General features: G+C 41.8%; 1 protein-coding gene across 11 annotated transcripts in view; it reads right to left on the bottom strand.

Annotated features, from left to right (window-relative positions):
• Positions 1 to 2,477: 2,477 nt before the first annotated feature.
• The window catches only part of LOC310998869 (focal adhesion kinase 1-like), a 60,354-nt gene continuing 36,323 nt past the window's right edge, over positions 2,478 to 26,508 (bottom strand). For all 11 annotated transcript variants that reach the window (XM_083989098.1, XM_083989099.1, XM_083989096.1 and 8 more), the window contains 11 exons: positions 20,301 to 20,412; positions 14,725 to 14,802; positions 14,409 to 14,594; positions 13,178 to 13,303; positions 10,280 to 10,342; positions 8,383 to 8,422; positions 7,621 to 7,724; positions 5,817 to 5,972; positions 5,355 to 5,435; positions 5,123 to 5,208; positions 2,478 to 4,780 (listed from right to left, as the gene is read on the bottom strand). In XM_083989098.1, the coding sequence (XP_083845224.1) occupies positions 4,654 to 4,780; positions 5,123 to 5,208; positions 5,355 to 5,435; positions 5,817 to 5,972; positions 7,621 to 7,724; positions 8,383 to 8,422; positions 10,280 to 10,342; positions 13,178 to 13,303; positions 14,409 to 14,594; positions 14,725 to 14,802; positions 20,301 to 20,412 (1,159 nt within the window). In that variant the 3' untranslated portion in view covers positions 2,478 to 4,653. The remainder of the gene's footprint in view (positions 4,781 to 5,122; positions 5,209 to 5,354; positions 5,436 to 5,816; positions 5,973 to 7,620; positions 7,725 to 8,382; positions 8,423 to 10,279; positions 10,343 to 13,177; positions 13,304 to 14,408; positions 14,595 to 14,724; positions 14,803 to 20,300; positions 20,413 to 26,508) is intronic.

Below are 26,508 nucleotides of genomic sequence, written 5' to 3' on the forward strand. Positions count from 1 at the left end.
GATAAACAAACTTCAGTTTAATATAAGTTCAGTGATTTAAATCATTTTGATTTACTGCTCATCTCTCAATGTCATTAATATAAATTTGGTAATGGTTTAGAGAAACTCCAAATAATTGAAGGTGAATTGATCCTTTAGTCAGTCTCAGTCTCTTTTGCTAAATCTGAAATCTGAACAACTTTACAGCCCTTTTATATAACATGCAGTTATGATTATGTGTCATTGCACAGAATTTATTGACAGAAACAAGAGATTTTCTCATCAAGGTGGAAGTACTGTATCAGTGTACTGCTGCACATTTTACATTGCGATAAAGTGTTGCTTTCTTTATCTTGACTAATTATTAACTTGTGTCATTGGTTTAGTCTTGTTCTTAAGACCTTCAGTGTCTTTGCCATTTGTTTCAGGCAGGTTCATACACTCATATTGAAAATGTGCTATAACATTAAAGTCTTTTTTGATGCGCTTCATAAATATGAATGTTTTAATTTAAACTTTGTCTGTGTAGATTTTGCGTTTGGGTCATTTTGCTCTGCGAGTAATTGCAAGAAAATAAATGGAGGAGACTGTAATTGTGAATTCTGCAGTTATTTGTGGAATTCATCGCAACATAATGCATGTATTTTGTATAACTATTAGTGTGTCCACTGTGACGCATCCATCAGCCTGATGACAGATGACAGCAAAAGAATAAATTCTCTGGGAGGAACTATTAATGACATTCTCATCACAATTAAAACAGGCCAGCCAGACAGGTTCTGACAATACAGTCTGTGGGAGTAGCTGTATTTTTACTGTATATCCCTCTCTTTTCTATAGTCAAACTGGAATATCAAATGATTTGGGGTTAACCGGTTTGGATAATAAAGGAATGGCTACATTAATTCAGCTTCAACTCAGCTTTTATCACTGGATTTTCTGTCTGTTGTAGGCTTCAGTAAAGCATCTCGAAATCTACAGTACTCTTCTTCTGTTTTTTTTTTCCCAAGATCTCTTTCTCTTTTTTAATTTGTGTGTTTTTGTCTGCTCACATCTGCAGTGTTGTCACTGGAGTGCTATGTGTGCAGCTCTTCTGCCATTAATGAAGAATGCAACAGGGGCACTCAGGAATGTCAGACGCCGCTGGACACATGCATGACTGTTGTGGACACATTAGGTAACAGTGACGACACTGAATCTCATCTTTGTACAAGACCACACAGGGCAGCAGATCTTCAGTATACAGTTGTGATAAGAGTATAAAATATGAACATAGTACATGACAGGTTTGGTTGTTTATTGAAGAGTTATTATTATGTTTTATCATCATTAATGTAATTATCATAAAATATTTGGTCCTATATGTGTTGAATGAGCTCAGTTCTTTTTGACCTGATACTCTGCAGCCTCCATCAATGAAAAGAACTCGCTCCACCACCCTGTTGTTTGTGTGTATGTGTGTGTTTGTGTGTGTGTGTATGTTATCCAGGTTTAAGCAAAGCCATAGTGAAGCAGTGTGCCAGCAGGGCCACATGTGCAGGAGCTGCTGCGTCGGCCTCAGTGGACGAGAATGGAAACGGAAACAGAGTGAGCTGCTGCAACACCTTCGACCTGTGTAACTTCAGTGGAGCCGAGTCTGTTCACGTTCACATGACTCTCCTACTTCTGGCTGTAGGAGCTCTACTGACGCTGTTCCGCTGAGGCCGGGTCCAGCTGTACAGTCCTTCATGTGTAATATACTGTATCATGTAAAAACTATTCAGTTTCCTAATTCTTCATAATTATATTCTTGTTAAAACCACTGTAAATACAGATTATGTTTAAAATATTGACAATACTTTTAATGAAAACTAAATGTTACTTGTGACTGAACAAGTATAAGTTTTTTTTTTTAAGTACTGACCAATATTGAACCTAATTATGAAAATGATGCTGTACTATGCTTGAATATTGTTGGTCGGTCTCCAGCCTAAAATGCCTTTAATTAATATAAATGTTTTATAATATATACAATAGTATGTTTTACATATGGCTTTAATTTGTCAATATCCAGTATTTGTAGGACAAATCAGTCAAATTTAGGGCTCAAAGATAAATTAAATAAATTATAAAATGGGATTTTTATTTCCATTTTTTAGGATATAATTGTAGCTCGTGTAGTTTGTGATAAAAAAAAAATGTAAATCAAGCAAAAGCATTACAATGTCCTGATTTTGAAAAAATATTTAAATGTGAATTAGTTGGGGCACAATGTGGAGCGTCATGGAGTTGTCAACACCAACATTAACACAAAATAAAAACTCTAACTAGATGATGGTCACCCATGCTTCTGTCTTTCTTTCTTTCTTTCTTTCTTTCTTTCTTTCTTTCTTTCTTTCTTTCTTTCTTTCTTTCTTTCTTTCTTTCTTTCTTTCTTTCTTTCTTTCTTTCTATTTTATTTACCATAGATAAAAATCCGAACAGACAGATTTCTATTTCATCATTATTTTATTTCATTGTTTTTTTTCCTCCTATTTGACAAGATGGCTGATTTAGCCCAGAAGACAAAATAAAAACCAGTGTTTACTAGTACGAGTTCTGTACAATTCACCAGTGATACACACCAGTATAGCTTACAATATACCAACATGAGCAGATTTACACAACAACGGGGAGATAAAATAGATTGTTTGTTTTTTTTGTTTTTTAAATTTTTTATCCCTATAACACCCAGATATTTGATAGTTTCATTGCTGGCAATCAAATCTGGGTAAAATAGAGTAAAAAATGCTGTTTGCTGTGCAAATATGCTCTTCTCCATACCAGTATATCATGCTATACCAGTACAGTCACCAGTATATTTCATATAGCAGTATGTCATACTCTGTGTGGGGTCAGTATTAACAAAGACGTGTGATCTGCTGCAGTTTCAGTTCAGTGTTTTGTGTCTGGAAGTTCCAGTCATGTGGCTCCACATGTCGTGTGTGTGTATGTGTGTTTATTTCCCTGGAGACTGTTGTTGGGGAGGGACATTTGCAAAGTGTTACACCTGACAGAAACTGAGTCTCAAAGCACAAAGGTTCCAGTTGTGAGGGTTGTCTGTGTCTGTGTCTGTGTCGCCGGGAAATTTACTTTGTGACACCGGTGGCTTCAGGGGCTGATAGAGGTGTGACCCCCCCCCCCCCCCCGTCTTACATGAGGAACAACTGAACTATACTGGGACTGTAGGTGAGGAGAAAAACAGAGGAGGGGACGCTGTCCTCACAGAAATAGTTAAAGTCGAGCTCAGTGACCAGTCTGAGACATGATGTCCTCTAGAAGAATCCAGTCACTCTGAACTGAATCCTCAAAGTCCACCATCTTTTTTTCATTTTTTTTTTTTTTCATTTTTGCTCATCAGAGTCAGTGCTGGGATTGAATATCTGCTTCTATTCCAAGTTATAAACAATTTTCAGTATCGAGGAAGAAGACTGTGACTGTTTAACACAACACAAAAAACATGGAGCCAGCCGATAAAAAAGAGTAGGCTAAACTGAGTGCGATTAGGGAGCTTCCTGTCTGCTGTGTTTACCCAGACAGAGTTGGATTCTTCACATTTGGAGTCTTTTAAAACCTGCTCAGAGAGGAGCTGAGGAAGACTGCAGGAGGGAGAGGAGCAGTGAGAATGAAAAAGTGAGTGAACTAGAAAGGAACGAGGAGGGTAGTGTCTTCTTTCTTCAGGCAGTAGACCGGCGCTGCGCTGTCCTCAAGTTTTAATCCGCTCGTCCCGTCTCTCCCTCCGTCTCCTCCTCCTCCTCCTCCTCCTCTGCAATTTCTGAGTCTATAAATAAAAGCTGGTGAGACGGAGGGAAGACGGGAACGGATGGGGGAGAGAGAAGGGAGGAGCAATAGAGGGCAAACTGAGACCGTCTTAACTGTGAGATCACGTTTTTTTGGAGCGTCAACCAAAAAAAGCACTGCACACGACCAAAGCTTGAACAGAAAAAAAAACATCTGGTTTGATCTGCCCATCGACGAGCGTCCGTGGTGGTGATGGTGGAGGAGGTATTTCAGCTGAGGAGGAAGCTCACATCCAGGGGGTCAAAAACACGTGACATCAACAAACTGACATGGCTGCTGACTGATGTCCAAGTCCGTTCCCACTGTGAAGTTTCATGCAGATATGTTGCAGATCAAACGCAGTCTGATCAGGTTCTGATGGCTTTGCTTAAGAGTTAGATTCCACAAAGACTAATCTATCTGATATCGACAAATCCAGATCCGATCACTCACATGATGATGGTGGTGTTTTTTTTTTTTAAGCCTTTGAAACCTCTGACCTCAGGAATCCGGCTCATCACAGTTTAAAGATCACCAGTATATTCCTGTCCTCCTCTCCATCGTTGTAACCCAGTCCAGAGAGTGTGTGAAGCTGCCAAGTCCCTGATTCAGGAGGAGTTTTGCTCTGTTCTTGTATTAAGAAAGTCACAGTGGTGGAGCGTTTAATCCCAGATGAACCGACTACCTCGGTTTACGCGGGATTCAACATCTAATGAACAGAGCCGTCGTTTCCTCCCGTTTGCTCTCACGTTATCAGGAGTCGCCACCTGACGTCACTAATCCACGAGTCTTATATTCTACCGCTGCCAACAGAAGCCGCAACGACGCCGTTTTCCTCAAGTAGCGGACCAGCTCCTGTCGGTTGGCTCACTATGGCTAGTGTGGGCGGGACTGGGCCATCATCTTGAGCCGGGATTGGTCGATGACGTCCAGCAGGTTCTTGGCATCAACTGCGAGAGCGTGAGCTGCTGTCAACATCTGTTTCTTATAGTCCTGCTGGAGACTGGGACACAGCAAAAACATGAACAAATACAGTCAATATACGACAGATGTTTACTAATGGGTAAATGGATATTAAAGACAATATATGTATAAATCTGGCGTGGTAGTATAAAAAAAAGTCAGTGTGTACTGTATGTGCATTTCTACCTCTATTTGGAGACAACATTAAACGAAACAATAATAAATAACCAAACATAAAACACATCAAAGCCGAAATATTCTTTTCGAAGTTAAACTTTCTATCCACTGCATGGATGTTGCATGATTTCATAAAAATATAAAGGCAGTGGCACTAAAACAAAACTAATCTTGGCGTCCTGTGATGTGGCTGCTGTTTACCTACCTGGTCATCACATACTGCTGGGCTAACTTCATCTTCCCGATCAGCTCTGCCAAGTCAGAGTTCAACAGCTTTTGTGCCATTTCAATCTGTTAAACCAGACACAACACAAGTTAGCACAAGAAAAAAAAAATTACCAACATCTAGTGATAATACCAACTGAAATGTTTTAACAGACTATAAACAAGCATACATCCATGTTGTGAATGTGTAAGAAAGTGTTCATTTTTTGTACCTCTCTGTGTGTGCTGGCTGGAAGTTGTGGTAATGTCTCATCTACTGTGGCCAGTAACGTCCTCAGTGCCAGACCCACATCCTGAAACACACATAAACAAAAAGAAAAGCAGACAGAACAGATCAAAATGATGGGTAAGATAAAAAAGAAATCTGTTCAATAATTCATTTTAAGACACATTCAAGCTTTCTGACGAGGAGACTTCAATTACTAAATTCCCACAATTCAAAGCAATACCTAGTTAGGTTAAAAGGCCACATTTGCAGAGTCTGGTTGATAGATGATTCACAAATTACTCATCCCTCTGCAGTGCTGAGTATGATATTGGCCCGTTCGAGGAAAGACGTTATAAAACTTCAACAGCAACCTTGTGAAACGTTCAGGCCTTCAGCTGAGCAGAGACCCAGTTTCACGACTCAGTGGAAGCTGCTGAGGAGAACACGCTTTGAGAGTTTCTGTTACCTTGACCATGGGAACATATTCCTCAGGAGGAGCCGGCTGGATCTTGCTCGACATCTCGATCACAGCTTTGACCAATCCCGTCACGTTCTCGTACACCTTGTCGTTAGAGCGGTCCAGGTTGGCAGTGGGGGGCGGGCTGATCTCCTGAGGCTGCAGCTGAACCACGAGAACAAAGAAAACCTCAGCGACGACAGGTTTAACTGAACAAAGAGCTACAGCGCCGTGTAGAGCGACTGACAGAAAGCCTGCCGAGACAATGCAGGTGAAATGATGAGCTCCCTATGAACAAACCACCCTGAGGTGTATTGTTGTCAGAGCTGCTGGTGCGAATCCTGCATGATTATAGAGATGCACATGAATCATGCACTGTGTGACCCTGGTGGAGAAGAAACGCCACAGAGGACTGTGACCTTACAAACTACAGCACGAGGAAAAATGAGAAGATTAATGAGCAGGTGACTGAAGGGATGAATATGTCAGTAACTTATTCAGATCTCTGACTGGGTGTGACTTAGTACGAACTGATGATAAACTACTGCTATTACAAGAAGTTCTCCATCCTGACCACTAGGTGGCAGTGTCACACAATTTAATTGTAAGCCCTGTTGAATCTAGGTGTCTGCTTATGGATAAACTGTATATACATATATACACATATCTCTTCAAAAGGAGATCTGATCTCAATGAGACAACCTGTATAAGTAACAGATTTAACAATGATGATAATGACAATCAAAAACTGGTAAGGCAGGAGTGGCATCTTCAAACAGATTCATCATAAGAAGTCTTTTTTTCTGTTTATACTGTGAATTGCACTTGAATCCATGTATGGATGTATAAAATCTAATCATCTGTATAATTGTTGTTGTTGTTTCTTCTTTATTATACTCGACCCACTTGTCCCTCCAGAGCTACGTTACTTCTCACAGGATCACGTCTCACTTATGTATATTCTGCTTTCGCTGAGAAGTTAAATGGTTAAAAGGATAAGAAAAAGAGTTTGTTTTCTCAAGTGAAGTCAAACATCACAAATGAGTCTCAAAGTGCCTTTACAATCTAAACAACATACAACACCCTCTGTTAATAAGGTGAGGTATACTCTCTAGCCTACAAGATTGTGTCATTACTGTTTAGTTAGTTCAAAAAGTTGTCCTAAGTATTCAGGGGAAATTAATTTAGTAGGATTTTCAGTGTGACAGTGTTAAATATTGTTAGTACAAGAAAACCGTTTGGATATGGATGTTAGTTTGGAGGGGGAGGGGAGACGGAGACAAGAAATCTGACTGCACAACGAGCGCAGCGATGAGACATACAGATACAGAACATTTGTTTTCTATATGATCATCAGAATTTGATTTGTTGGACCGATGGACCGAATGAGTTGATGCGTGAACCAACTAGCAGACAAGACGCACAGTAAACACACACAGACAGTGTGCTGCTTACCCGCCAGGGCTACGGTCAACATTAAGGCAGAGCGCAGGGAGAGGAGGGGAGGGAGAGAGGGAACAGTAAAGAGAAAAGAAGATAAAAGGAAAATATTAATGCTCTAAGCATTAAAAACGTGCAATGTGTAACTCTGTGTGTACATGTATTTTTCAGGTGTGGTGCTGATCTTATAGGTGTGTCTTTATATCTCTTTGCTTATATGAATATGTCTGTGGAAGTGTTTTTGTCCTCAAGCCCTCAAAGTCGTACTTGATTTTTGATTTAGTGTTTCTACAGTATGAGTTCCCTCTACTGTATGTCACTACCTATACATGTGCATATGTGTGTGTGTGTGTGTGTGTGTGTGTGTGTATACCTTGACTCCATCGTTGTAGCTGTCTCCAGTATTTAGACAGGCCAGACTGCCCACTTGGCTCTGGGCTCCAGGTCGAGGGGGTTTCTTTGGGGGAGCTGCATGCTCTGAAGGAAACAGCAAATAAATGTGAAAATTTATGTTTTCTCACAGCTTTATCAGTGCAACTACACACTGTTTTCATAATCATATTTTATATCGATTATCTCACAATCTTCAAATGTCTTTCTTGTCTGGCCAAAAATAAAAAGAGTGCATTTAAGAAAATATTTGGCATTTTTTCTTGATTTATCTATAATCAAAGATCAAAACACGAGGGAAATGTGGTTTGGAGTACGGGGGAAAAAATGCAGTTCATCGTACAAAGGGGGGGAAACTGCCCTGCAGAGTCTCCCAACTGTAAAACTATTTTCAGCTGAATGTTTTTCTACGTCCTCTGCACTCGGCCGCCTGAAGGCCGGGAATATTAACACAACATATTGAGTCCATATAAACAGAGGTTGATTTGCTCCCTTTCAGGCCAACAGGCTGCCGAGTGCACAATCAGATCTGTCGTATTGTGGCAACAGATTGTCAGACTCTACAGGCATGACACTGACACACACACACACACTGACACACTATCTGCTGTGCAACAGACAGAAAGGCTGCAGATACAGAATCTGTATACAGGGTGAGCATGTGGGAAATGTGTACGTACTGTAGTAGGGAGCTCGAGGCAGAGAGAGACTGTAATTATAAGAAGGTTAGAGGCCTGTCTATTACCTGATTTGCCAACGGGCTGGTATATGTGCTGGTTTCCCGTCTGCACAAACAAACACAACAACAAAACACTGGGTTAGAAGCGGCACAGTCACATAGTCACAAACATAGTCAGAAGCTTGAAAGGAAATTAGGACCTCACAGGCAAAACCAGCCGTGGGGCTCTGAGAAATGCAGAGAAGCCAATTTCATTTTTATGTCACAAAAAAGAAACCAATTCTCAATTTGTACTTGTTTCTGTTTTCAGTGGTGTGCGGTGGAGCAGTGTTACTTATGTTAACAAAAATATTCTGACTGGCTACGCAGGGAACAGAAAAAAACAGATTGTTTCCTTTGTCAGTGCAAACCTTTTAAAACCAGAAAAAAAAAAAAAAATCCCACAGCGTGTCTTTATGATTTGATGGTTGTGGCTCCCCAGTGGTGCCAGGCATCTTACATATTTACTTTGTTGCATTATTACAGCATCTGTGTTGTTTTGTCTGTGTGAGAAAACAGTCTAGAGGGCTTCGAAAACCCTGGTGCCATCAGGGTGTCATGGTCTGACAACCACCAACACCCCAAAATACTCTACTCTAGCATTTTACACTGACACACACACACACTTGGGAGATTTTCCCACCACAAACCACAGCCATTCAAAGGGAGGAGGACAAGCAACGAGATGAATTACAGAGACAGAAATATCCATCTTGCCCATGGCAACTTCAGACCGCTACAACAACTTCTGTTGGCATCAGGGACGTAACACACAGCGCCGGTGTACAACTCCAAGTTCCAGCTGCACAAAAGTTCAGATCAACAACATCATTTAGAGTCAGAGCGAGGATGAATCACTCGAAGTCTGCGAGAGAAAAAGACTTCAGCTTTAAAAAAAAAACCCTACAAGAGGGGAATGTGATGAAGTTACCTGTCAGGACAATAAATGTAACGAGATGTTACAGGTGTTAACAGCATCTCACCACCACAAGCTGGTTGGAAGTGAAATGTGCAGATGTCACGATGCCAATCACTTCAGAGTCACCTGACACAGTGCTTACTCCCAAAATGATGTTATTATCTCTCTGAATCTTCCTGAGGCTGATGCATGTTTGTACACATTCAGGTGAATATAACTGCAACTAGTGAGTTTTATTCATCAATTCATGTCCTGACTAATTCCTGGTATAAATAATGTGAAAATGCTTCTAGCAAATCTCACAGAGGACGAACACACGAGGGAACGTTTGGCATTTTCCTCCAGAAACACTTAAATGATCAAAAATCTCAACAGTATGTTCTCTGACTGACTTTTAATGGGTCATTTCTTCACTTTTAGGAAAACTTCTCACTATGCTGGTGAAAACCTTAAGGCTTTCTATGAGATGTGTGTGTGAGTATTTGGGATTCCTGATGGCCAGTTTTCTTTGGGCAACACTGGAAAGGAGGAATGAGTAAAAACATAGCTCATTTGCGTTCTATTAATAAGTACCGATGTTGTGGGAATCCACTGACCCCTCATTGATGACCCCGCCCCCAACGGGTCACTTCCTGTCCCTGGATCAATCCCCTCGGCTCCAATCAAAACAAACACAAGCTTCGCCCGACTGCAGCGAGTCGGACCACAACGTGGACTTCCGTCAACATTTGTCTTTATCAGACATCCTACTCGCTTAAAAACACAAACAGCCCGCAGCAACAACTTCCTTCTATTTTTGAGATGTGTATGTTGAGTGGGAGGACGTGTGATGAAGGTCATGATGTTGACAGTGAAAATTAAGACAGTATGTGGGTGAAACACAGTTCATTCAGGAAAAAAAAACAAAAAAACAGACAACACCACCCAGATCCTATTAACTCCCTGTCATCGAATAAACTTAATCTTACTCAATCTGTGTAGTATGACTAATACCAAGTAACTTACCGGTGGTTGAAGTCCACCATCTTCTCTGTCCAGACTCCCTCTAGAACTTCGAGTGTCTGGTTTCTAAACACATGCAAACAAATGGAAAATAAAAATCATACATCTCCTCATAGCGACAGTGTTTTAAGTTCAAAGCTATCATTTAAAAATGATGTATTTGCACTTATTCTCAATGACTGTGACTGGTCTTAAAAGTCACGTTGCTTTTCTGCTTTAAACTATATAAACAGTACTAGATTTTAATTCCTGCCATTTCCCTTGTTCATGTGCTGTCACATCAGTATCCACTTCATATGGTGCAAACCTCAGTCACTAAACTGACTCATCAAAAAAATCTTTTACCAATCAGGCTATTTTAAGGAATACGTGACAATAAGTAACCCCCCCACCGGCGATGTTTTCATGAGTTTACACTTTGATCTGAACGAGGTGAAAGTGAGCACACGCCAACTCCCCAAATCAAAGTTTAATCTGGAGACTTAACAATGATTGAGTGAATGAAGAGTGAGTAGATCACAGCTGTGAAGCAAACACCAAAAAAAAAAAAAAGTATCTTAAGATATGAATCCAAACACACATCTGCATGAGACCTCCTATAAAAACAGGAACACACTGTACAAAGCTGCAGGATCCAGATGTGTATGACTTTTTCACCACACACACAAACTTTTTTTAAACTTTTTTTTCAGATTGATCCTCAAAAAATAAAATCACACACACGTCAACTCAAAATCATATCATCCCAGCAGCCAATCTCTTTCTCTCTCTCTCACACACACACACACACCCTTGCCTACCAGTTTTCCAAGACAGGACTTGAAGACCAGCATTGCTGCCACTGAGTTCATCAAAGTTTCCTGATAAATGGTTTTGTGTCCAAGTTGTTTCAGGTGTTGCGTCTGTGTCGTTATCTCCTGATCTTATTGTATCTCTCTGCCTGTGTATCTGAGTGTGTTCCTGTCTGTGCGCTCGCCTGCACCCTCGTCTGTGCCAGTAGTGTCATCAAGACAAGAATTCAGATTCAACTGCGGCTCGCTGCCTCCAGCACACTTATATCTGACGCACAGAGAGAGGGAAGGAGAGGAGAAAGGGGGAGGAGGAGGAGGAGGAGGAGGAGGAGGAGGGATGGAGCAGGCTGCCAGCGAGCCGTCAGTGTGTGAGCTTGTCTTCCCTTCTTTCCCAAAACTTTTCTTTCTCCTCCCTTTCTCCCCGGACCCCTCTCTCTCTCTCTCTCCCTCCCTCGCTCCCTCGCTCCCCTCCCTGGAGTGACAGTTATAAAAACCAGCCAGGCAGCTACAACACACACTTTACGCACACACATACGCAGCATAGGCCTCCCGAGCTTTTCAGTAATCTTGTCTGTTGTCAGTTAGCGGTTGTGGGTCAAAGACAGACTGTTGACTGGGCTGTCAGATTGTCTAAGCCTATCATTAGCCTGGAATTCACACAGGCCACACCTGCCTAAAAACTCTCTCTCTCACACACACACTCACAATAAAACTCTTGAGCGAAAACCCCAGACATCCTTCAATCAATGTTCAAGGAAATGTGCATCCTATACGAAACGTCCTCCCTTTCCACTGCCCCTCCTCCTGTCTGCATGTCAAGCGTTGAGGGTCCCTCCATCCAAACATTTCACATTTTTCAAGCTCTATCTAAAAGACGCAGCAACAAACTCTGCATTCATTTATCTTTGAGTGTGTTTAAGAAGAAGCAGTAGCTGCTGCTAATATGTCGTCCAGTCATAACATACACTGAAAAACTAACAACCAGTTGACTGCAGATAAAAGCAGGAGAGAGGGGAATAGCTTTCTGAATGAAAGTTGGTGATTGTCGATCAGTGATTAGAGAGTGTGGCACAAAAAGGCTTTTTCTTCAGGACAACAGGGTCTATAGTCGTGTGAATGGAGGACTGTCAACTGTATTGAAAACCACACATCCATAATTCATAAAGTTGGTGTCCCGACAGTGCAGCCAACTGTTGTGTTGTTGAGGCTCAAGTAGGAATTTAATGCCATAATTTAAGAGGAATTTAAATGTGGTAAAGTAGCGAGAAAGTGCGTCAGCTTACAGGGCTTAGATACTGTGCAAACAGTGTTTAAGTGTAGGTGCCCGAGGCAATTGATCAAATGAAAAAAGAAAAGAAAAATGCTCAAACTTCAACTTTAATGGGTATGCTAGCAACATTTTCCACCCTAGGGTGAGCCTCCAAATAACATGGATCTTAACTGATCCCAGAAAATCCCTCTTTTACTTTCACTTATCTAGAAAATAGGAGCAGCATCACTGTGTCAGCAGCAATTTACCAATACAGCTTTAATGTCTTGCTCAAGGACGATGCAGCAGGTTTAAACACGCGGTCAAAACTTTAAGTTAATGAGAAGAGTTGTAATCAATCATATTATTACTGTGACCTTCACTGGCAGTGCTATAAATATTATATAAGTATTTAAACACATGTGTGATCACAGCTTTCAGACATGTTTTAGCTTTTATATCTATTTGAAAAGACAATAAAAGCACATCAACAATATTATCTCATATAAGGAAGTGATGAATATCAGAGAATCCATTGACAAATTTACAAGAACACAACACCAACATGCATCTTGGAACTTAAAAAAACCCTCACCAACACAACTGACACATCAGTGATAGCAACTTAGAAAGGAAGCTTTTGCATTACAGGTAACGACAACACACTGCACCATGCACGACAACATCACACACGGAGCTGTTTCTCTACGTAACTCTGCAGTGACAAACACACGCTACAATAAAAACATTGTTTGTAATGTGAAGATGGTTTGAGGTCTTACAGTCTCATATTCTCAGTATTGTGTATCTATTTATTGTGTGTGTGTGTGTGTTTCCCACTGTGTGTGCTGTGTGTGTTACCAGCAGCCTTTCCTCCTGTTCCAGCCACCTCTGATCCTCCTCCATCTGCTGTTGTTGTATCATCAGCTGTTCCTCCATTAACAGGCACTGCTGGCCTACACACTGCTGCATGTCTAGTGCCCTGTCCTACACACACACACACACACACACACACACAGACACACAAACAAACATGCAACAAAAGACAACGTGTAGCAACACACATGCACAGCACCACGGGGACACGCACAAAGCCACCGATGCATACAGATGAAGAGAGACATGTACGCACAAACACAAACACAAACACAGGACGTGGACATGGACAGAGACACACAGACACACACACCAGACTGATGAGAGGCTGAACTCAGGAGATGGACACACAAGCACTAAAAATAATGGATGTCAATGGGCCTCTGATTTGTACTATTTCAATGTTTGTACAGTTAATTCAATTAACATTTTACGTCCACAAAAGGATCTGTTTATTTAAGAGTCAAGCCCTGAAAAATAAAAACATGGCAACATAACAAAAATGAACCAAAATGAAATAGATATAGAAAAAAGCTTTTTATTTACTATTAAAATGACATGAATATGAATGGGTGTAACCTTACTGAGTGCGTAACATACTGAGAGGCTTCGCATGTGTTTTGGATGACAATCCTGTCATAAGATACACTGTCAGTCCAACAAAAAGTCACCACTTGGATTTAAGCTAACAGGTAAGAGTCTCCCATTGGATAATTACTGCATGGATAATTATGTTTCAGCTGGCAACAACTTATTTAACCCTAACTGATACAGTCTCATTTCTTAAACATCCATGATGGAAGACACATCCTGTGGTCGTGGAAAAGATGATAATCTGTTTCAGAAGGGTCAAATTATTGGCATGAATCAAGCAGATAAAACATCTAAGAAGATTGCGGAGAGACTTCTAAAATTAAAAACTGAAAGCACAGTGGGGAACCATCATCTTCAAGGAAGAAATGTGGTCCAATGTGACCACAGAGTCCAGACCTGAACCCCATTGAGAATCTTTGAAAAATTAATGCAACGAAAATAAATGTTGTGACATTGCAGAAGCTTATCGAAACGATGTCACAGCAAATGTGTGTCGTAATCAAAGCTAAAGGCGGTCCAATGAATTATTAGAGTGTGTGCCTTTTTGTTTTGGACAGGCAGTGTATTTTTATGTTTGTATGTGTGTGTGCGTTTGTGTACAGGTGTGAAACAGGTCTCCTACCTCCATCGCAGAGCCCCACAGCGCCATGTCCTGTCCATGAGGCTGGGCAAGGTGCATGTGTGAGTGTGTGTGGACGTGGTGGCGGGGGTGTGTGTGTGCATGGTGTGTGTCCAGCATGGCTGCCTGTGGGGGGTACAGGGCGCTGGGCACGGAGGGGAGGGTGTGAGGGCCGGGGTAACCTGCCATCTGACACAGGGAGAGACGACAGAGGTGAAGTTAGTCCGTCTTTTATCAGCTCCTCTTCTTTTGACTTTGCATGAAATCTTATTCTAATTTAAATTTCGTAGAAGAAGGACTGTGGATTTTGTCTACGTACCTGGTAGTGTCCCGGATGCTGGGGACTGGGGTAAAAGCCGTCACTGGAGCGAGGGCTGGGATAGCCAGGTCTACTCGGCTGCAGACAGAGACAGGAAGAGAAGGAAAAAGGACAGAGAGAGGGAAAGAAAAAAAAATTAAGTGTTGCTCATCTTCTTTTTTATCCAAACTAAACGTTAGAAGACAAGACACCGGGTCATTCAGACAATCAACATCAACACACAAACCTCCGGGAGCTGTTTGTGTGGCTGGGTTAGCTGTCAATCAAAAAGAGGGACCACCCACTGGGCTGCAAGTCCAGCAAGCTGTTAGTCGAACTATGTTACAACAACTACTGTTCCTATGTCACAAACATCAACATCCACGGATGAACCGGCAGAAACTATGTTAAACTCCTGGACTAGTGATCACTGACACTGGGACATCTGGTTAGATGTGATGCAGGTGTGTAAATAGTGTGTTATGGTCGCATGTTCACCAAAGACTCTGATTTTTAAGTACAATTTATTTATTTTTTGTAATTTGCATAAAACGGAGCACTGTGAGGCTGAATGACAGAAGTATTTCCAATCGGCATAAAAAATAGCATTTTTCCTACTGTGATGTAAGACAATGAAATCTAAGCTGCTGCTGAAGTTACTGGATTAAATCATCTATCTTGTTTCCATTCCTTTGGTTAGCACTTGTTGCTAAAAGCAGAAGTCCTTGGTGAAGCCACAGCCTTGTTTCTTCTGTTGGTTGAGATGAAACCGTGTTACTGTAACTTCTACCTTCCACAGCCTCTCATAGTAGCTTTCTCTGGACCACACCTCCGAGAGCAAAGACAGACACGGGGACACACAGGGACGGAGACAGACAGACAGACAGACAGACAGACGGCAAAGAAAGACAGGAAGGGTTGACAGGGAAGGGAGACAAGGAAAGGAAAAAAAGGAGGAAGGGGAGGACAAAGAGAAGCAGACAAAACAAAGAAACTGAAGACGAGACAAAAGGGAGCGTCCAACTTTCAGACACAAGAGTCAGAAACATACAGCATGTTTGTGGACATGCTCACTCTACTCGAGAAGTAAAATTATATTTTTAAAGCCTCAATCTGCCCCAGATTCACAGCCCTGTCACAGTCAGTCCATGTGGAGGGAGGGAGGTTTCCCTGGGAATACCCGGTTTAAAAATAGAAAGATAAACACAGGGACAACAGACAGACAGAGAGACTGACTGGAGGCTAATCAGACACGTCAGACACACCAGAGGGGTGACAGCAACTGGCTTCTTTCTGGAGACTTTTGGATGAACTGCAGCGCCAGGATTCATTCAGCTCTGCACTTACAGGCAAAACAAGAAGCAGCAGCAGCAGGAATTTACACCTGCACACGAGCCAATATACAGTACACCGTCGACCGGCTGGGAACATGAGCTGATACAGTGATGGGACTCATGATGCCCCGAGTGTTAGAGCTGCTTCTTCTTCTAGAGAATCTATAACGTATCAAAAGTGAGAACAATAAGCGATGCAAAATTGTAAGTTTGCTCTATCTGATAAAAATGTTTGCGCCGTTAACCAGATGAGTGGACAAAAGAGACGACCGTTTTAAGTATGTCGATATATACCTTCAGCATTTAGGCCGACAGGGATTTCACGGCAACTCACACAGAGACCGGGAGTCCTTTTAAAGTCAACCTACACGAGCATGTAGCGTAACTCCATAAAATATTTGAGGAATGTTGTGGAGCAGTGTAATTAAGATTTTTTTTTTGCTTCATATATCACTCTGGGGCAGAATTCGTGGACTCCCACACAGACACATCTATCACCATAATAAGGGTCACATTGCTGTGCAGACATACAGCAACACGGCTCTGTAACAGCCACGTCTCAGAGATAACAGGGATTTAGATTGTAGTCTGTACAGTAGCATCTTTGCAATGTTTCAATCACTCATTTCTATCGCTGATTGTAGCAGTTTTTCTTCTTCTTCTTTACGGGCGAGGGTGCTGTTGTTGTAGCTCAAAGAGAGGGGCTGAACTTTCACCCTCAAACAGAGTCACCTACAAAAACAAGCTGATGTGTGGCACAACTTGCCAGCACCCAGAGGCCAGGTCAAGGTGACAGAGCCTGCTCTGTATAAACAGGCTTAAGTAGAGAGAGACCTTTGAGCAAGGTCTTCATATATTTATAGCAACCGTCTCAAACACAGGCTTAACACCTACGAGCTTCAGTTGGATGTGCGGCAAAACAATGTGACAGAATGCAGATCTAAGCCACTAAAGTGAACTGAAATGTTTCTTGGACAGAAACGAGTCCTGCAGCTGGAGAGTTGGCTTTAGTTCTGGACTTTGGGTTCCACCTAGTGTAAAACATGTGGTGTTAACACGCTGTCTGAGCTCATCCCCCATTTCAATTCCCAGTGAAATTTAAGAACTGACCACATCATTTTTATTTCGGCACTCCTGTGTCTCTTTGCTTGTTCTGGCTCATCCGTGAAACGCCGTATATCTGAGCCCTGCCGCGTTTGTGAGGGCAGTGGGATTAGGATTTTTACACACACAGGCATCTCAAGGAGGCTGGAAATAGGAAGCAATAATCCGAGGACAAATCAACACAATGACTCACCCAGACAAACATTTGAGTTGATGCAGGGAACAACATTCAATCACGACTGTGTGGACATTTTAACGGCACGTCCCCCAGGAGCTGAAGCATGCTACCAGGCAGAGCACAGACATGCCGATCGCACCGTCACTGTTACTGACATCAACATCACGGCACTCAGTTGTGATTGATGACACAACGGTGAGTTTAGTCACACATGGTGAGGATTAAAGCCATAAATCAAAAAAACGTTGCAACATTTTCTTTGACTGTTAAGTTGTTTTCCGCTCTGTGTGTGTGTGCCAAAACAAATCAGACTAATGTGTTCCTATTTCAGTATATTTTTCTTTTTCAAGAGGCTAATTTAACCAAACTGTGCTTATTTTAACTTTGGCTGTCGTGTGGCGGACAGAGAGTGGGTAGAACCAGTGTCCTGAATGCAGTCACCAGCCAACTGTTTAATAAGCACTAAACCAAAGACAAAGATAATAAAATGTTTCTTCTTACTTATTAGTTTTAGTTACAAATATTTAATATTTTAGAGAAAGAAAACCCCCTTGTTTCTGTCTGCAGAAAAAAATACTGGATGTATTTTTTCAGCACCACTAGTTTTTAAACACAGACAACATATGGACAGAGTTAAGACATTTAAAGTGGAAATCTTTTTATTACAAAAGACTTAACTCTGCTTTTCTTGTCAGTTCTTGTGAATCAAATTCTTTGAGTAAGAGGGTTAGGATTTCAATTCACTTGCAAATCTTTGAACCTGCACGTTTCTTTTTAAAGTCCTCTCGGCGCCACAGCTGAGACTGTTGCAACTTTCTTTGATACAGACAAACAGGTTTGTTTAAATGATTAAAAAAAACACAGCTTTGGGCGCAGTGCAGCAGTACACCACCTGCCTTCAAGGGTCTGGACATGGGTCTTTGAGAGCAGGGGAGGGGGAACGGAGGGTGGTGGGTAGTTGGAGGGAAGCTTGGTATTCCACTGGGTGGGTGAGCGTTAGTGGAGGGCAGAGTAAAGGGAGTGAGGGGAGGTGGAGGGACCAGTGGGGGTCTGCCACATGGCTGCATCACACAGTGTTGGGTCTGGGGGTTAGAGTCAGGTTGGAGAGGGGTACTGGGATTACTTTGGCAGCCAGGGTGAAAGATGGGCAACAGTGGGATTTTAAGATTAGAATTGGACTCGGGCTGGATGTTTGGGAGGGTGAGGGGACAAACGTTTGGCGTCCTGCTGGACATAGAGTTAAGGTTAGGGCTGGACTGGGAGAGGAAAGGAGAGCGGTGACTGGGATGAGAGAGAGAGCTGTTTGACGTTGGCTGCGATGAACAGAACAGGTGGCTGTTAGCGGGGGCATTTATGTTGTGGAGGCAGCTACCACTGGACATGCTATCTGAATCTGTGTGAGGTGGAGAACAGAAGTTAGTCTGACATTTTAGAGAAGAGCTGGGGTGAGCGTTGGATTCGGGATTCAACCTAGTGCGGTGTGGAGAGAATGAGCGATTGTAGAAAGGGGTGTTTTGAAGAGGAAGTGACTGAGGCTGAGAATTGGGAGAGGAGGGAAAGTGACGGGGGAATTGCAGAGGTGATGAGCAGAGTGGAGGAGTGGGTAGGTGAGAGGAGGTGCAGGAAGATGAAGGATGAGGGTTTCCAAGGCAAAGGGAAAGCTGGGAGGCAAAGCGCTGGCTGTCATGGCAATGGTGGTGAGAAGGAGGAGCGGAAAGGCAATCCTGACTGAAGGTGGTCTGCAGGGAGGGGCGACGGCTGGGCTGCAAACGGAGAGACAAAGGTAGAGGGGGGACAAATGGAAATAAAAAAAAGTATCATAGAAGACAGAGAGATGTAGTGGACAGGTAAGAGGGACAGGGATGAGATGCAGAACAGACAAAATAATAAAGTGACAGAAAGTGTAACTAAAGCCATATTGTGACTGCAGTTGTTTCCAACTACAGAAAATAAATCTAAACAATTACTAAACAAATTAACTCCATCCAGTCTCGTTTACTACTGTTGAAGACATATGGCTTTAGTTGTGACCAAAAGAAGCAGGTAGCAGATGCGAGCAGCGGGGGCAGTGAGTGAGGGTGAAGCAGCCGGCAGCTGGGGCAACAAGCTGTGAGCTGTGGGATGGCACCAGTGGAGGAGGGGGTGGGGGGGGGGGGGGGGGCGGGGGGGAGTTTATGGTCTCACAAAAAGAACAATTTAAGAGGTAATGTCAGATTTGTAAAAGGTGATTATTCAGGAAATTCACCTTGAAGGGAACGAGTTAGAAACGCACATCTTGTTCCAGTTTTTCGATTATTTTCCACAGCATGTGCTGGAATTTTGTGGTCAGGGGGCCTGAATGCATATTATGAAGAACTCCAGTATATACATGCGTATATGCCTTTTCACAAACAAAAAATAATACATTTATAACATATAAACGTTGCCAATGTGTGAAAATGTGACATATATATGCAACATATTAAGAGGAAAACAGTCACTTTCTTGGCACATTTTTTAATCTGAGGAGTTTCTATTGTCAAGTGGGCATTTTTCCAATGATACATAGATTGATAAATACTTAATTTATTCCCGAGTGGAAATTCATAATAATATATGGGACTTAACTGGATTCAAGAGCTCAACCAATTTAATATTTGTTTTTCTTTACCTTCATTATCATTGTGAGAACCCCCCCCCCCCCCTCCCGTCCCGACGACTGACTTCAACAGTAAATGAACTAAGCACATCACCAGGATCCTGCAGAATTTATTACGTTTTAATATTTACGGGAGCCATTTACTATCATAACGCCGTAATGCAGCAAAGTCAACAGAAAAGCATATCACTAACTCCATGTGAAGCCAAATTAGATTGGCTGGGACTTGCAATAACTGGGGTGTTTAACAGCGAACAGCGCTAACACAGAGCAGACACACAGACACTTCATCACTGCACTCAGACACAAATAGACACTAGAAACCATACAGTGCATGTCTTACCTTTGGTGGTGCTTCATCCGACCCTCCCGAGTCCCAAGACACAGTGACCTGCCTCCTCATCTCCATCCTGCTCCTCTCCTTCTGCTGGAGCTTCTCCTCCTCTAGGATAGTGCTGGAGACAAGGAACAAAGATGATGTAACACAAAAATGCTGCTATTGTCTTTGTATCTGCTGAGCTGCCAGAAAAAGAAAAGTGATAAATAAATACGGTTTGACTCTGAAGAAAATATGCCAAAATGAGCACATCATTACTCACTTATAACAAGTGTCACTAATGTCAGTAGATAAATGTGAAGGAAGTCAAAGGAGACTACTTGTTTTATAAGACAACACAATGCCACCTTCATCTTGCCAGGTATTTTCACTCAGGTCTCATCTTGACATTTACTTAATGAAATATTCAGACACAATAACCAGCAGATCTGGAAAAACATTTGGATTTTCCTCAACAGAACTGTTTTTTAAGATGCAAACTGTCAGCCTATGTGGTTTTTCTACCTCCTGCTGTAAAAATGAACGCTCACTGACAGCCCCATACACACACAAACACATCGTTCGATGTGTCAAAGTGTGATTACCGCACAAACTGCTGCTCCTCACGCACTGTTTGTACAAAACATCAAAACACAAACTACTCGAGTCAAAAGAAACACAAATTCCATTTTGTTATGAAATGCTTTAGTGCTCAGTCTCTGACGACCACAGCTACACAACAGTCCATCCCTGAACACTCATAACTCCCAACAATGCTCCGTGTGCCAATACTGACAGCTACACTAATAAAAAACAGTCAGCTATTGTGTCAGCAGCTTTGGCTTCAGCCTTCAGACGCCTGGAAAACTACATTTTGATTCTTTCCATCCTCTTGATACGAGTGCTGGTAAACTGTGAAACTGTAAATTAATTCAATTTAAATATTTACATACCGTAATAATTCCAACATTAACTCTTCATACCCACACTGATGCCATCTCTTTACTGGGCCAGACAAACAGCCTAAAGCAGTAAATATTTGTTAATTTGTTCTTTTCTTAAGCAACATTACTCTAGCAGGATCATTTGGAAACTGAACAATGTCCCACGCCCCAAACCGAGCATTTTTGAGTCTAATGAAGCCAAAGATACCACGCTGAATGTACCCCTAAAATTACTCACACTGACCCCAGTCCTGGGAAAACTGCTTCTAAACCAAACCCAGATTCCCAGAGGGAGGAGCTGCTGCTGACGAGCCGACGGTTCAACAAAACAGAAAACTAAATGGTTCAACAATCAAACACACACATGCGTGCGCACACACACAGACACACAGAGAGACACACACACAGGCACGCACACACAGTCTCTCTTTATATACCCTCCTTCCATCAACAAGGGTATGAGATCTATTTCTAGTAACATCATTGCCCTCCTGTTCTGTTGTCTCCTGCTGTGTGTGTGTCTGTGTGTGTTTGTGTGTTTGCACCTGTCTAAATCAGTCTTTACTCCTCCTTTTCCATCACAACACACATTCACACACATTTGTACAAGTACTGAAATAACAGTAATGTCACTGTAATCCAACAAACTAAACTGGCTTTATACTGTATAAACCACTTCAAACAGATAATCAATAATTTGATAGTTAATCTTCAACATTTAATTCCACTTTTTAAAATTAAGCTTTAATGTGATAAAAAAAATTATATAGCTGATATCAGACAGTTTTTCACTTTAATTTTTTACAACCAACCAATCTCATAAATTAGACAAATAAACCCATTCAAACCTTTGATGTATTTGTAAAAATGAATTGTTACTGAACGCCTATTTTACAAGAAAAACAATTACAAACAACTCCATCAATTCATCTGTAAACCTTGCCTCATAGTTAAACAGTAAATGACATCACGCATGTGTACGTGATGATGATAATAACTTCAACACCTGGCAACATCAACACTGACTGTCTCCTCCCCCACCTCCACCACCTGGAATAACAAGGCCTGTTTGATTTATTTACTCAGGCTGGGCCGACTGCACAATCTTGGACTGTTCAGCAACGCCCTGCTTCACTTTCACGTAGCCCTCACCTGTTGGCTGCCCAGTCTAACTGCTGCTGCTGCTGCTGCTGAGATGTTAACAGCCGCTAATTAACTATATAAAGATCGCATTCAATGATTTTATTCATTATTAACAGATGACGAGATGTTAATGCCATGAAGACAAAGACTCAGGTGACGATCAAAAATCTGTTCTGTGAGTTCACCATGGGGAGCACACAAAAAAGAAAAGAAAAAAATAAATTAGCTGCTGGGAATGTACTGTAATAATCAATAATCAACTGAAAAACAGACATCATTGTGTATCTTTTCAACACAAGTCATTAAAAGGAAGCAGAATGGCTTTAAATCAGACCGAAACTAATGGCAGCGAGTGGCCGTCCTGCTGACGTGCTCTTGAGCAAGACCATAAATTCCTTCTGTTCTCATTAAGCGATAAATGATTCCCTATCTGTGTTACTATGCCACTGCTGCAACAAGGAAACACTGTCTGTATAAAAACAAACAAGCTCGCTCCCTACAGCCTGCAGAGACCTCATATTAAAACATCTCTCCCTCATCAATGACACTTAAATCTTTTTTTGTTTTTTTTTTGTTTTACAAAGGGGCCTCTTTGCGACCAGTGTGCAATAATTACAGACCAATAATTGTTTCAAAGCACATGTTAGCATGTGACTTGAATAGATAAAATGAGAACTCATCCTTTAAGTAGGACATGCAAACAGACACATTTTATACTGAGAATCAGTAGAGAACAGACAAACGACCAATTATGAATTATGTTTAAAGGGCAAACAAAATGTGCCCTTTAAGAAACAGCTTTGGACTGAACTCACTGACACTAAAGTATCACATAAACAGAGGCTGATGAAACAACATTGAGAAAAGTCTAAAGAGTCAGAAGAGCCTGTACTTTACCTTTAGAAAAAGGTCTATCCAATTGCACCGGCGTATTTCCAGTTGAGACCTTTAAGGAGAATATCGTCGCCGCTAAAGTGATGATGGGCCGGCAGCACTCAGCGCTGACACGCTACTGAAGGTCAACATGAATAACTCCAAAGGATCCCAGCAACACTAAACAGATAAAAGCTACTGCTTCTGGCAGGATGGCACAAATAAGCTCAACAGTCCCACTAGACTTCACTGGCCACAGCGCATCACCACACATACACTTCACTGTCAGGATAATAAGATCTGAGAATTAACAGTCTCAGTCCGCTAGCTTTGACCATGGAAGCACAGAGCTACAGTGGTGCTGCTTGCCTCTTTCCCTCCTTTCATTCTCTCTGTCTTTTCTCTCTCTCTCTCCCTCTCTCTCTCTCTCTCTCTCTGTTGGAAATCTGCAGCTCCTGGCAGCTGCCCACTGTGTAAACACACACACACAGACACACAAATGCACATGCACACACTCACATTGGTCTGCAGTCTAGGAAAAGTGTAGTAGTAGCTGAGAGCTGCATATTTGGCAGGGGAGACCTATAATTGATATTATGATATAAAAACCGGCCAGACCCAAAGTAAACCAAACTGCATAACCTTATATGGCATGAGTTTCTCCTATTTATAGCCAGCGACCACAGCGAACATGGTCAATATTGACTTGGTTTCCAGGACACTGAGTGAGGCACATAAGGGGTCCTCGCCATTTCTTCATGCCAAGGCATCACAGTCAATTAGAATAAATGTTCGTAATTTTGTCAGCTTAGCACCCAAATGCAGATCTCGTGTACTTTTCCACAGTGGGTTCTCAGCCCATTAAAACATACAACCACAAACATACTGTACATGTGTGAAATGAGCGGACCTCCACGATGCTCAAGGCCAGAAGAAAGTGAGCTCAGGAGGACACGATGAGAGGGTGAGAGAGTTCAGGAGGAGAGAGCAGCAAAGGTAGAGTTTTTTTTTAAAAGAGTGTGAGATGAACAATTTAGGGGGCAAGAGGGGGAAAGTAAAATTTGGAAGAGGAATCGTGTTGGAATTTAAGGTGTGAGTCATGCTGGTTTTAAGCAAACTCATAAAACCACAGGAGTTAAATATGCCCTCCCATTTTCCTGTTTCTGTGTGTGTATGAGAGAGAGAGAGCAAGGGAACAAAACAGAGTAAGAATGTGCATGGTGGAGGAAACAATGATGGCATCTTGCTGTGCTCCTGAAGCTTGCATGGTTTTACTTGGGTCTATGAGTTCGTGAGGAGAAAAATGTGTTTCGATCTGCAGGAAAAAACAATGTGAGGTGCAATATTTAAGTTTGTTTCACGCAGTTCATTCAATTCTAAAATGATAAGTAAACATAGTTCTGCATAAATAAATACATAAACTGTTATGGAAATATTCTGCTGTTTTGTGCTCATGCAGTATGTGATGCTGAGGTAAGAGCACCAAAACTAAAACAAACAGACGCTTCGAATGAAATCGAACCTGTAAGCACACGTCAAACAGAGGAAGATGTTAGTACTTAAGGGGGAAACACCTTCAGCAAAATTTATCTCTAAGGTGGAGCAGTGATTCAGCTTTGATCAAAGCTGTAAAAGCATCATTGTGTTGGAGAGTCTGGCCACAGGGCCATTTGTTAAAACTCATATAGGGAGATTCCACCTTGTGTAAAAATAGGAAAAACTGAAACCTGGAAGACTGTTGTCATCTAAGCGAGCAAAGTCAGTATATTTATAAATATCATTAACACTAAAGCTGTGAGAGAGATCCACTAATGATTCAGGTACAAATCCTGACCTTATGTGCTGAAACTCAAATACTCTGGTTCTTTCATTACCACCACCACCACTCGTATAATCCATTTTACCATCAGGGGTGATGCTGAAACATAACTTCCTAAAACCTACAGGTCCGTTCATGTCGGAGTGATTAAGACTTGTTGTGTCACAGTGTCTGGGAAAAGCTCCACTCATACTGTATTCCTCCTCCTGTATACCGGAAAACATCAGTAAGCCATTATGTAAAACAAACAGTGTGAACTCCTGTTCAACCCTGCCTTTGAGATGTTTGGAAACTTACTTTGTCTAATAAAGTTTGGCTGGTTGTCAGGGTTTTAGTTTTAAGTTAATGCAGCCTCTATGTCCCAGCAGGACTCCTCACACCGTTACGTAAAGCAGAGGAAAAGATTTTAACAGGCGTCATCGTGCATGAACATATCTTAAAGAGCTGAAGTTGACTTGTAGCTCTACCTGCATCTGTGCATGTGTGTTGGGGGGAAAATTACAATCTGATGTCACTTTGGCTGTTAGCATCCTGTGATTAGCATTAATTATAATCACACACTGCAGCTCTGCACTGGCAGACATAAACCATAAAACATGTCAGGTGCTTTCTTCACTTGCCTTTTCTCTGCTGCCACCTGACTGATGCCCGACTCCACACCACACAAAGACTAAAACATTTTGTTCAGTTTTTTTCTCAGTCATGTGAACACAACTCTGAGTGTCTTTGATTAGACTTTTCATAAACAGTTAACTCTCGTGCCCAGTTAGTAATATGACATCACATGACTAATGAATAGGTTGGTCCTTTCCTGGTTAAAAGGAGACATCACAGTGACGCACTACTCTACTTAGCAAGTTTTTAAATGATCGACAGTGGCGTCTAGCTCTGACTTATCTGATCACAACATGCCCAGGGTATTGTCTCTCGCCAGATAAGGTCCTTCACTGTACAAATCCGTCTTCCGGGCAAAGTTAGTAACGAAACTGCGATGTATCATTTATCAAGGAGGCAAGGCGTGACCACGATGTCTCATTTAATCTATCCCTGTCATCACTGCATCTCTGTTACTATGCCAACCGTAAAGTCATCAGCCCAAACAGGAGGCCAAGTGCAGTCTGGTAAGTAGTTGCTGTTTTGTTTAGGCTCAGTGCTCTTGCACATTAGATTTAAGAAAGAAACAACACTTATAAGGTTGAGAAGTGTTAACTCTCAGGTTTAATTTGAGAGACTTTCCATCAACAATAAATGAACCATGAAGAAACGCGATGAGAACAAGACTCTGTTTCCGTCTCAAATATTGAGAGGGTGTGTGGGCAAAATGTCCTATTTCACATAAAGTAACTGTCATGGTCAAAACCAGATGGTATGTTTGGGATATGAGCGTTAGGACATATATTGTTACCCAAAGAACTGTTTTGGAGTGACATTAATATAATGTCTAGAGTAGAGCTGG

Source organism: Trachurus trachurus, assembly GCF_905171665.1.
Source record: "Trachurus trachurus genome assembly, chromosome: 16".
In the NCBI taxonomy this organism is placed as follows: Eukaryota; Metazoa; Chordata; class Actinopteri; order Carangiformes; family Carangidae; genus Trachurus; species Trachurus trachurus.